Source organism: Opisthorchis viverrini, assembly GCF_000715545.1.
Source record: "Opisthorchis viverrini unplaced genomic scaffold opera_v5_427, whole genome shotgun sequence".
NCBI classification, from domain to species: domain Eukaryota; kingdom Metazoa; phylum Platyhelminthes; class Trematoda; order Opisthorchiida; family Opisthorchiidae; genus Opisthorchis; species Opisthorchis viverrini.
This window is the reverse complement of record NW_008752088.1, coordinates 182858-195454: the sequence shown is the minus strand read 5'-3', so window position 1 is coordinate 195454 and position 12597 is coordinate 182858. Positions and strand designations below refer to the sequence as shown.

General features: G+C 44.4%; 2 protein-coding genes across 2 annotated transcripts in view; one reads left to right on the top strand and one right to left on the bottom strand.

The window, feature by feature from the left end:
- The window catches only part of T265_15306 (hypothetical protein), a gene marked incomplete at both ends in the record, with an annotated part of 91388 nt that overhangs the window by 72711 nt on the left and 6080 nt on the right, over positions 1-12597 (bottom strand). The window contains 9 exons of the mRNA XM_009177492.1: positions 1406-1708; positions 1798-2013; positions 2102-2296; positions 2707-2904; positions 3541-3738; positions 4629-4727; positions 7506-7604; positions 8073-8171; positions 11881-12078. Of these exons, the coding sequence (XP_009175756.1) occupies positions 1406-1708; positions 1798-2013; positions 2102-2296; positions 2707-2904; positions 3541-3738; positions 4629-4727; positions 7506-7604; positions 8073-8171; positions 11881-12078 (1605 nt within the window). The remainder of the gene's footprint in view (positions 1-1405; positions 1709-1797; positions 2014-2101; positions 2297-2706; positions 2905-3540; positions 3739-4628; positions 4728-7505; positions 7605-8072; positions 8172-11880; positions 12079-12597) is intronic.
- Positions 9052-11727, top strand: T265_15305 (hypothetical protein; the record flags this gene model as incomplete). Its single annotated transcript, XM_009177493.1, has 2 exons — positions 9052-9331; positions 11504-11727. Coding segments are annotated over 2 exons (504 nt in total), but the record flags the coding sequence as incomplete, so codon positions are not given.

Here is a 12597-nt window from a genome sequence, read left to right as displayed (position 1 = left end):
GCTGATAAGGGGGGGGGGCAGTTGGTTTGTTCGCCAAGTTTGGCAATCAACCTGCAAATGTTTCGCCACCATTGGAAGGGACGTCGTCAGTGCATTCACTTCGCTGGGAACGTGCTTCGATGTGACCAGCAACTAACCAGATTGGTGAGCATGTTCTTACTTTCTAACCAGGCTGGGTTGCTATAATCAGTCTGGTATTGTGTACTGGACCTGTGTCAGCTAGGGTACGCAAGGGATAATGCTTCGACCCCGCCGACGACATCTTACTCCAACCCGATCTTCAGACATTTCGATTCAGACATATCGATTTTTTCCTGAGGACATGGGTCTTTTTTCGCCAGGCTGCAACCCCTTCTCTTTCATTCAACTTCTTACCATGGTAATCATTCCTCATTATCGTGGGGCAAGTAAAAAAGTATCTATAACTGTTGTACTGCTGCCGACGATATTCATGGAAACGCGATTTTCTGAGTATCTACAGAAGATGAACGGTAAGAATGAGCTCTCACATTCGTGCAAAGAGCATGCAACTTGTGGTGCAGTCCGGAAATTTACAAAACCTTGGCGGTTGTATCGCATCTCGAGACAGTAAACAGACTTTTCTTTAGTATTGATGAGGTTTTGCGTCTACGGTCCCAGCTTGCACTAACCCGACAACTTTTAGTCGTTGTCGTTGGTTGCAAACCCCACCTACAACACGCACTAAATCGTCGTCGAACAAGTAAATCAAGCTACGAAAAACAGTTTGCATGGTGCAATATGAAGGGGCGTAAACAACGGATTCCAAAATTTAGCCAACTGCCTGTCCTTTGATCACGTAATACTAAGTAAATAGATCAAGTGCGTGAAGAATGTTGGAGCTTGGAATAATCAAAAGGTCTATATCGTCTGTCAAAGCAAATTCCCTAACCACCGCTCAAGACACGTAGAATTCCTTCAGAAATCCCATGACGCATCGAACCAAACGCTGGTGCGACTAATTCTTCGTAAAAAGAGCTACCAAACCTTTAGGCATTAAGTTGGAGACGCAGGAAATATAGCTGATCGCTGTCTCCGTTTCTGCCCACTTAGTGTGGAGGAGGGAGGGGAAAAACGGTATGGCTGTGACGGGGAAAAATCACTCCATTTCAAATTCCCTGCTTCCGTTTCCTCCACAATATAGTGAAGCAAATGGTGGATGGGCAAATGGAACACCGAACAAATGGATGAAAGGAGAATTCGCGCGGTATTTAAGTTGCACAATCTGAAACCCTGAGATAGAAGCCCCTAAATCTACTCAAGCCCAAAAATTAGTTTATATTCTCGCACCGGTTGACTATAAACAGGCCAAAAATTCGGAGTTCAGAGGCCGATCACCGGTAAAAGACTCCGGCATACTGTAATAAGATATAACGGTACGGCTCACCTGATTACGTAAGTTACCATCAGCTCCCATTTCCAAAAGTAACGATACGATTTGAGAATGCCCTTGTTGTGTAGCCAAATGTAGCGGAGTGAAACCCATTTGAGTGGGAAGGTTGATATCGGTAGCATGCGTGACCTCCAAGAGAAAACGGACCATTTCAAGTTGTCCGAAATGGCAGGCCGTGTGTAATGAGCTGTATCCGGCACGAGTGACCAGTGAAACATCGGCACCTGTGGATAGTAAAACGCGCGCTATTGGGACGTGATTCTCTTGCGCTGCCAGATGTAAGGGAGTGAGTCCGTTCTGAAGGTAGGATAAACGAGATGAGAATTGAAAGCACGTATTGGAACGAACAACTGTGATGGTGACTCGAGGCTTAGAATTGGACTTACTTTAGACTGATGGTTCGGGTCTGCCCCGTGCTGTAGGAGAAGAGAAACCATATCAGTATGCCCTTCTTGAGCTGCCAAATGTAATGGAGTGAAACCACCACGTGACTCCGCATTCCCACTTTGTGACTGTTCAGCCTCGTGAGCCAACAAAAGTGTAGCAATATCCAAATGGTTTTGCTTCGCGGCGATATGGAGTGGGGTGTAACCGTTCCCGGCCTAGTTTGGGAAAAACAAATAGTGAGCAAGTGTGGACGAAAAGAACACAGGCCATTTAAAACACGCGAGATAAGATGAATGAACGCACACGGCAATCTGCTTCCGCACCACTGTCCAACAAAAGTTCGACAAGACGAAGGTGGTTGTAGTGCGCGGCCAAATGTAGTGGTGTAAGATTATTCTGACCAGCCGTGTTCACACTCTTCGGTTGAATTTGAAGCAGCTGACGTGCGGCTTTGACACGTCCACGTTTGGCGGCCAAGTGAAGCGGAATGAAACCTTTCTGCAATGGGAACCAGGGCAAAAGGTCGCATAGATCACAAAGTTGACAGTTGTTGAAGAGAAAAGAAATAGGAAGCTTAGTGAAAACACTAGCAGGATTCTAGCTTACTTTGGTGCGTGCTACTGGATCCGCATGAGAATCCAACAGTAGACGAATGACCTCTTGATGACCCTCCTTCGCGGCAATGTGCATGGCTGTATAGGCATCGCGGGTTGTCAAATTGGGGTTAGCACCGGCTGATAAGAGTAGGACGACCATCTCTACATGCCAGTAAGCACCAAGTGAAGCGGAATGAAACCTTTCTGCAATGGGAACCAGGGCAAAAGGTCGCATAGATCACAAAGTTGACAGTTGTTGAAGAGAAAAGAAATAGGAAGCTTAGTGAAAACACTAGCAGGATTCTAGCTTACTTTGGTGCGTGCTACTGGATCCGCATGAGAATCCAACAGTAGACGAATGACCTCTTGATGACCCTCCTTCGCGGCAATGTGCATGGCTGTATAGGCATCGCGGGTTGTCAAATTGGGGTTAGCACCGGCTGATAAGAGTAGGACGACCATCTCTACATGTCCAGTAAGCACAGCCATATGCAGTGGAGTTTGATCATCCTGCGAGGATCAGAAAATGACGAACATGGTCGTAGAAATTTCCTAGAGCGAAACCTACAGAATCAAAACAAACCCTGGAAGCTCATTTTAAAAATCGTCTACTTAGGTACGTCAACAAGAATAACTTTGGGGACGTCGATGCATCTATGACATGCAGCAACACTTGTGCGGAAACTGAAAGTGAGAACGAATGTCTATCGCTAAGACGTTTATGTCGGTCGTAAGTAAATAGGAAGACACTCCGTGTTCCCTGTAGGCTCCAGAGTGATATAGTAAAATCTGTGGTAGGTTTCCGAATATCTACATGATTCTGATCGGACAAGTATGTAAACCTGTTCCAACCTTGAAGGGTATTTTGAGCCCCTGTCGCGATCGTACTACGTTACATGGAGGATGTCTTTCTCAGGATCGCTTCGAGGTAGTCTAGACGCAACCTACTGACCGAGATTCACGGTCGAGTTGCTACTATTAGGAGTTGTTACTTGATGGCAGCCACTATTTCTGCTTATTTCAGAATGCATACATTTATGCACGGAAACGATTAACTATATACTTCGATGTAGGACGGCGAATTCAAGTACAGAAGGCTGAAAGGTATGCAAGTGTGCTGGTGAAGCAATGAACACAACTCCTCACTTTCGCCTTGGCATCCACAGTTGCACCGTGAAAGATGAGGGCGCGAGCCACTTCGACTTGACGATTTCGCGCGGCAAGATGGAGCGCAGTTTCACTCCGCATCGTAGCTTGATCCACATAGGTGCCATTCTGCAGCAGAAGCTGAACGATTTCTGGACTACCAATGAAGGCAGCTACGTGCAGTGGGGACAGGCCGGACTATCGAGGAGACAGAGATGGATAGGTGAATGCACGTACTATAGAACAAAGATAACAATTAGGGATCGATTAAAGGTGGCTGCAGATCACGCTAGGAGGATATTAGTATCCATAATGATTGGTGGAGGTACCCTTAGTTTGACAGCGCAAACAATGGTGAAGTGGGTGATCCCGATACACACAACAAAACCCTGAAAGTGGACAAGTAAGCAACACCGCAATGCATATAGCTGTCCAGAATCGGGATGTACGCAATCGCGTTGCAACGCAACACTTTGCCATATCGTCCTATAAACCAAAGCTACGGCAGCTGACAGAAACAATGGAGGTCAGGGGGCAGGGCAACGCAGGAATGGCGATAGAAAAAACCTAGCAGGAATAAAGACAAAGAAGCTGAACAGATGCACATTGCCATTAGACGACATAGAAACTTTTGTAGGTAGATGAGGGATTTGTATAATTTCAAAAATCACCTGAAATAATTTAAAAATATCCAGCAGCTTTAAAGAGTCCGTGGCGCTGCCTGAATGGGACCTCCTGACAGGAAGCTCAATCGATCTAAACAGTCAGGACATTTAATTGGTCGTCGTTTGAGGCGTCGGGGAAACCAATCACATTGCTCAGGCGTAAAAACAATCGCCTGTTCAGATGTGATAATTCAAGTTCAATGTGATCTAATGGATTAATGGTAACATGCTCGCATCAAATGTCAGATGTCCAGAGTTCGGATCCGGGTACGGACAAGGATACGCTCTGTTAATTGGGATCTGATGAGTGAAACTTGAGCCTGCCTTCCAGCTCTGGTGTGGAACCACCAGAATAATTTCGTTGTAACAGCAAGAGGGTTGTAAGTGCTGTGAACTAAAACTCACACATTAGCGGTTGCTTACCTCCGTAATCATGTCGATTTGAGCTCCATATCGAAGAAGTAGTTCAACCACACGAATCTTCTGTTTCTTACAGGCAATATGCAACGGAGTAAAGCCATTCTACGAAGAACGATACACAAAAATCGGGAATTAAAAAACAGAGCCAAATGGATGCCAGATTGGTTTAAATGAGTTTTGCTTAGAAAGACAATTTCCAGAGTTCAAACATGCTCGGTTAACCGGTCGTTTTGTATGGATTTCCGACTTGTCTACCTCACATCCAAATAATCAACCGAATGAAAGCTTTCCAAAATTTCCTTAGCCGAATTCAGTTTGTAGATAGTGTGGTTTCTTCATTCGAAGGTTGATCCTATGAAGCCGATCTTTAATGAGATTATTAGCAGTGCGTAACCCACGAACATCCATGGAGATTCGAACCCGCGACCACCTGAGTAATATTCCAGCAGCAACCCCAATCGGGCCGTTGATCAATCGCCCGTGGCCAAGACGGTGTCACCCGGATTGGTGACAACTGCTAAGCTTGGCGAACAGACCATTGACCACGCAGCGCACCTGAGCTATTTATAGTTCACAACATTACCAAGAATGAAACGGCTGTACGGCGCCTCTCGGCCTTACGGCAAATAGACTTAACTTGCAGGAAGAAATCTCGATTTAAATAAACCGCCCCCTAACATCAACCTTGCAGTGTGTTTGGATCGTTAGTAAATGTGGATCATAGTTGGAACAGCAAAGAAAGTTATTATGAAGAGGCCGTTATGCTACAATTTTGAAAGCACCAATACATGACGACCACACCAAGCTCTCGACGTCACTGTGAGATAAGGAGTCTTGAATTTTCCAATCAAGGATTACTGTGGGCTCCCACCGGTTTCGTGGACGATCGGGTAACAAGATAAGTTCATAACAAGTATCGCAAGTTGATGCCTAACAACATATAAGTACGGCCAAACTGAGCGACCGCCATGAACCTCAAGCGAATCTCAGCTGCACTGACTTGCTTTCATTAACAAGCCGAATCGTACGAAACGTTACAGATCAAACATTGTCGCACTTCTAGCCAAAACCCACCCGCTACCGAGAAGTGCAGTGAATCATACCAAAGGGTGAGCAGAAGATCAAAACATATTGGGTAAAGATTGCCCAATGGGAGTTGCTAAGAATACTGAATTCGAGCTCGAAAGCCTAACCGTCACAAACCAGGACAAAATGCACTGCGCTGTGATCGAATGTTGCCAAGTTCTTCATAGTCGATTTGCTTTCAACTGCTTGCTCGTTGAACCAATTTATTCAAAATTACATATGCACACAAAACGCCAGGTAGAACTTTCATCAGCTATGTGAAAAAAAAGCGCTCAGTGTGCTCACGTTGACTATACATCACCCTTCAAACATTGAGATAAATCTAATCGAAGTGCAGTTTGCACAGATCACATGTACCCTACGAACTTAGACGTTGTAACTCGCAAACGGCTCATTCACACAGGTTCGCGTGCCAAAGTTTAATAGCCTCACGCGCAAAACGTTGGCTCTGAGGCGAGCTCACATATACGTACACTGCCAAAAGAATTCTTTAAACTTAAGTCTGTGTGCTTCCACTGCGCGAAGGAAGAATAAATGCACAATGAAAAAATAGTGCTTGGTTCAAATCGACGAAAAAATCGACCTTCTACAGTAAATCCAGAGGTATTGGTCGCAGTCAAGTCAAGGATGACGGAAAACCTTATGGCTTTTGCTGTCCTTGTTACTGCGAAAACGAACTTGGTCGTTTTCCGAAAGTGAAACCCCAACAATCCGGTGCATTTCGAAATCATAATTTATCGACTCTCGTTTACTCGAGCAAGACATCTCGAAACTGTGAGCAGTGAGTTCGTTGTGAGTTATGCTGTAAAACAACCAAAGACAAATTTGGTTTTTGCGAGACTCACCTAGAGCCCAGCTGAATCTCTCGTTTACGATTTTTCCAAGCAACTGAATGTGCTGCACCAGGCCGCCTCATGTTTCAGTTGGTATGATGTCCGGGATATCGCGATATATATATATATATATATATATATATATATATATATAGACGTAATACAGTGTTCATATGGTTGCTGAAAATTTCTGGACGGCCCACGACCGGTTTTGCCCTTCTTGAGGCTCACCAGGTAGGCAAAGTCCTCGAGTTTCCGTCAACTTTATGCTCTGCTTGAAACCCAATTGCACGAAATTAGTGAAATACACTCATTTGCAGACAAAATTGGTTTTGCGAGAGACTCACCTGGAACCCAGCTGTATTGCTCGTTCAAACTGTCGAAGAATTCTCAGCAACCATACGAGCGGTGTATTACGTCCATACATGTATCACGATGCCTCTAATATCGTACCAAATGAAACACGGAGCGGCCTGGTGCAGTACATTAAGCTGCTTAAAAACATCATAAAAAAGAGATTCAGCTTGGTTCCAGGGGAGTCTGTCGCAAAAACCAAATCTGTTTGCACATGAGTGTATTTCGCTAACAAAAAAAAACAAAGTTTGTTCCAATCTGTTGGATTTCAACCTCAGCGTCATTTTCAGCGTTGGGATTCGTGTTAGTCTTGATTTGGATTCGATAGTATTGATGCAGTCTGGGAAGGTAACAGGGACTTTTCACACCGTTATCCAATGAACAACGGGAAAATTATCGATAAACGGAAGGAACTGCATAAAAACACCACTCCAAGACAAGGGTCATTTTTCGACATTTCATAAAGCAGAGCGTTACACAGAAGTATGAGTTTAACAAAATAAGTGGCGTAAGTACGAACAAAGAACGCCCAGAATTCGCACCAATCAGTGGATCAAATAATAACACTGAACACGAAGCAGGCAGCCCGGCAAAAAAAAGTACTTACCAGTGCTCGAGCATTCGCGTCACAGCGGTTTTCCAGTAGGATACGGGCTACCTCACGATTGCCGCAGTGGGAAGCCACATGAAGTGGAGTCAAAAGATCCTAAAACATAAATCAAATGTGACAATCAGAATATGCTTCATCTTCCGATGGGACAATGGTCATCAAGGTTAAAGCAACCGACAGGCTTAAGTATGATAGATTTTAGTCGGGCTTGATCAGGCTATCAGGAATTGGTCGAGGGACTAATTCGCTAAATTGTTCCTCATATTCCCCCGTGGCTGCAACCTGCGTGGTTGTCGTGATCGTGACTAACCTGTGCATAATTTCACTGGAAGCGTTAACCACAGCACACCATAGAACGTCGAGTTTTCGTAGACACGAATAACACAGTCTGCTTTCGAAAAATTTTCAGCGAACTTACGAGTAATGTTTCGCTAAGAATAATGTTGAGGTATATAAAGCGTACGAAACTAGTGACACTACGGTAACACGGATGGAACCTGTTTTCCTCATGGAATAACCTAGAGTAAAGCAAGTCGATGAACAAATGAAAGAAACTATATTTACCCCAGTCTTGTCTTCGACACTTGCCCCACGCAAGATGAGGACATGGGCCACCTCTTCATTATTGCCTTGCGCGCCCATATGCAATGGGGTAAGGCCATTCTACGAGGAAGTATGAAGCAAGGGAGGGAAGAAAGAGAACGTCGGTCAAGCGTACGTTCCATGGAAGAACAAATATGTGTAAAATCCAAGCGAATCTAGAAGGAACTTGCGTTACTCTCAGTTCTTTCGAAATTATAGGATGTCAGCTATGAATAACAAGGAAACTAACTTATCTAAACCGAGCACCCGGTTTCGTGAAATCATGAAATTCGCTAGACAAGTGAGTAGGCAATTAACTTAAGACAGAAGAGAGTATCCAATAAGAATGAATGACATCCACAACACCACACATAAAGACTAGCAATGTCACAAAAAGTCCAGTAGTTATTTAATTATTTCATATCGAGGCGAATGTTCATGTCTGGTTAGGAAGTGCTGCTAGTGATGGAAATTGTCTAGCAAACTTTCGTGGTGTATGAGAAGTACAGGGACCATGTATTGTTAAGTCAAAAGGGCCAGTCAAAAGTCGGCAAATTTCGGTCCCAGTAGGTATTGTCTATATCGCACATCAGCTGACATTCGGTTCGGATTAATACAACCTCAGAAAGATTCGACGCCATAGTATAGAATAGCAGTCAGTTGAATACCGACCACGCCCATGTACATCGGGAACTAGCTGAACTAAATAGGTAGGACCGAAGACCTCGTTACTATGATCGACCAAATAAGGTGCCCCTCTCCCGACCGAACAGCGTGGACGTTCAACAGAGAATATTATCACCAAAGGGTCATCATACGGGATGGATCGGTGAAGGAGCACTACATTTGGTGAACTTAACCGAGGGATAAAACTCTGTAGAGTAGTTCTCTTGGTTGTTGATCACGTGGCTGTTGATCTGTTCGCCGAGCTTGGCAATTGGCTTGCAAGCTCGCCACTAAGAGGTACGGTCAGTTCTCCCTCATCTCTGCACACAAAGATCAGGAAGGACACGAGTTCGACTGGAGCGGCGTCTGCATATTGGCTCATGCAAGAACAAAAAACGAACGCGAATTTATGGAAGCATGGTCCTCCACCGAAGAGGCGATCAACAAACATATCCCAGCCACTAAGAGCGAGAGAACTCCAAAAATGCAAGCCGATTGCCAAGCTCGGAGAACAGAGCAACAGCCACCTGATCAACAACCAATAAACTCACCCGAGCTAGCAATATTTCAACAGAGTAGTTCTCTGTTTGGCGACCTTGTGACGGCTCCTTGTCTAATGCGACTGTAGGGATTTGCATGGCATCTGCAAGCGTCAGGCTAGTATCTTTCGCTCCGTAGTAGGACAATCCCTCTGACATGACCCACTTCATACTGCTTTCTACAGGCTCCATTAGAAGGGGACTATTTTAGACGGCTTAGAAAATTATACGCACGAACACAACAGAATTGTATTCGGTCAAAGTATGTTTCGTTGCCAGGAGAAATAGCCGAAAGCGTCGGACTGAATGTAAGCACTGTCGTTCTGGTGACTCTGAAGCCCCTTGCTGCCCGTTCGCTGCACAATTCAGCCTAGCCACAAGAGATCAGTGTGCAATATGTATTGAACGGCATCCATGTGGTCAATTTCCATGCAAGTGAAAACTATCGAGGAACTAAGCACCATCGGTAATAGGTTTCTGGGCAGAAACGAAGGGTTGGATCGACATCGCTGGTGATTTTTGAAAATGAATCTATCGACAAGGTTAGTGAATGAATCATGTGGATCGTGTCATGCTTCCCAGAGATCCTTTCTTAAGCTATCACCCCACTGCTAACCACAGAAGACAAAGAAAAAGCCCAACATGTTAACACAGGGTGCAAAAATGAAGGCAGGATTGTGGAATATACATGTAGTGACTGGTTGTTTCAACCGTAATTCATCAAGCTGTCCACAGAGTATATGTTACCTAGGCATACATGTGGCACAACTGAACTTTTTCATCCCTATCAACTGGGAGAAGTCATCTAGTGCAGTGACATCCTGTTGTTAGAGCACCGTTCTGACGAGCCATCTGCCGGTAAACACGGCCTTCGGCACTTGGACAAAGTACTAGAAAACACCAGTCAATTTCATTGTCCCTCCGTATATGAGGCAGTTTCATACACTTGGGTGTCACACCGAATAAGGTTTGGATAAATTAGGAACCTTTTGGTAAACAAGTTGATTATCCACTAGAATTTCCCATCAATTTTCTCCTAATCATCTTCAGGCAAGAAATGAACATTTTGAACTGTTGTGTGGAACTGTTTTGGTTGTCATTTATTTTATCTTACTATAATATTTTGATCAAGAGATAACGTTCCAAGTAGAGATAAAGATTGAATGTGACATCTGCGGGTTGGTTGTTCTCCGCCGATATACACGCATCCACGAGTTGGAAATTGTGATATAAAGAATAATGGAACAGAATGGATGTACACACCTGTCTAGAACACCTGCATGTTCTTCAGGCTTGTTGAAACTAGTTAGCTGCCATCATTGTTTCCAATCGTGTTGTTACTTCAGCGCACCCATACTACTGCGACTTCACACAACAGCGACCTAGTTCGTGGCCATAGACGGACATAAAATGCAATTGGTAGGCCATCAGCTGAGTAGACCCCGGAAGATTTACATCCGTCCACTAATATAAAGGTATCAAATTATGACATAATGAAGCATGGCTCTTTTTAGAAAAGTTTGAAGGCAAACGGTAGATTTATTGCCGGGCAAGCGTTTTTTCAACTGATTGAAGCACGGCTCTGTTTCACGTAGCGAGATAGTTATACTTTTGCTTATTCTGCCAAAGCTTAAAAGATATTAGAGCAGAGTAATAACAAAAGTGGTAACAACGAGTCCGATGAAAGACAGTCAAGAGAAGCTGCCTTACTGTACACCGTATCCAAACAAACGGATCCTGTGGTGGGGCTGTTCATCCGACGCTTTCTCAACGAGAGACAAGCTAATTAATCACACGAAATGCCAGCTCTTCCAGGTAACTTTTTTTGCTTATTCAGACCATGTTTTCAAAAAACTTGATCGGTGAAGGCCCTGAAAAGAACGGAGCGAGTATGCTTTAAACAAACAGTACTAGTGAGTACGACTCCAACTGGTGCGTCACCTCCACAGGAAAGCTATCCTGGTGACAATCCTGCCTTGACCCGGATGTGAGCGCTTGTCTAACATCTGAGGTGTATAAACGCCTCTCAGAACGCTTCATCCTAACAATCTATTTTCTCTAGCTCAAAACAGACTACCATCGGTTACTGCTTATAAGACTAATAGGTGATTGGTCCGTCTGTATATTGGGTGTGCTCGGGTTTATCATATTCATCAAAATTTAAAACTACTGCTAGCGGCTGTTTCTATTCCTGCTTTAAGCATGCAGACTTTTCAGCATATTCATCGTTGGCGACTCCAGAATCAAGGACTGTTGGTATATACAAAACCGCCGGACACTTCCAAGCTGCGTCATCACAGTGGCAGGAAACCATGGGTGCAATGTTTGGTGGTTGGTCTGTCTGTCGAGCTTGGCAACTGGCCCGTAGACGTTTCGTCACCGATAAAGAAAACCTCATCAGAGAACGGCTGGGTGAGATGGTACCCGGATGACGCCGCCTTGATTGGTGACGAGTGGCCTGCAAGAAGAACGTCATGCTCAGCTAACAGGCCAACCTGCAGCATAACCACCTGAGATAAAAAATACTTTGACGGTGAACGAAAGCTTTCAACTTACCTCAAGTGAATCTGAAAACAACTACTTACCCTAGTTTTGGCTGAAGGATTAGCCCCAGCATCGATCAACAGCGAGGCAAGCTCAGCATGTCCAGATCGTGCAGCACAATGCAGCGGAGTAAGGCCATCTCGCGTGCGACAGTCTACTAGAGCTCCCGCGGCTATCAACAGTCGAACCATTTCAATACGTCCCCATTTGGAAGCGATATGAAGCGGAGTGATGTTGTTCTACAAACGGACAAATGCAGAGCATACGGAGAATGGTAAGGAAACAAAGTGGTGGGAGTTAGTAATATGGTGGACTTAGTAATATGGGGCAACCACAAAGGGAACAGGGTTAGCTGCGAAATGATGACGGAGAGAGACGATGAAATTCACTGGAAAGGGCAACAGATGAACAGAATCTCAGCAAGTGTGCTTAGAAATGAAAGGGGAAATGCGCCAAAAGGCGAGCCTTCCAAGCTTTCATCCAATTATGAAATAACATTGCTGACTGATTTTATGACCCAGTTGTTAACTATACTACGACTGCCAAATCTGACACTGAAGTCATGAACAAGTTTTATAGACTACGGCGCGGTTAAGAGGAATAAATAAATAAAATAAATAAATAAATAAATAAATATACGATAAAATAGAATAAAACAATAAATCAGGTTTGCGTACCACTTACACCCAGACCTCGGGGCAATTGGATTCCGTTATTCAAACCACCCACTTAAGGACTAATAATCAAAATGTGCTTTT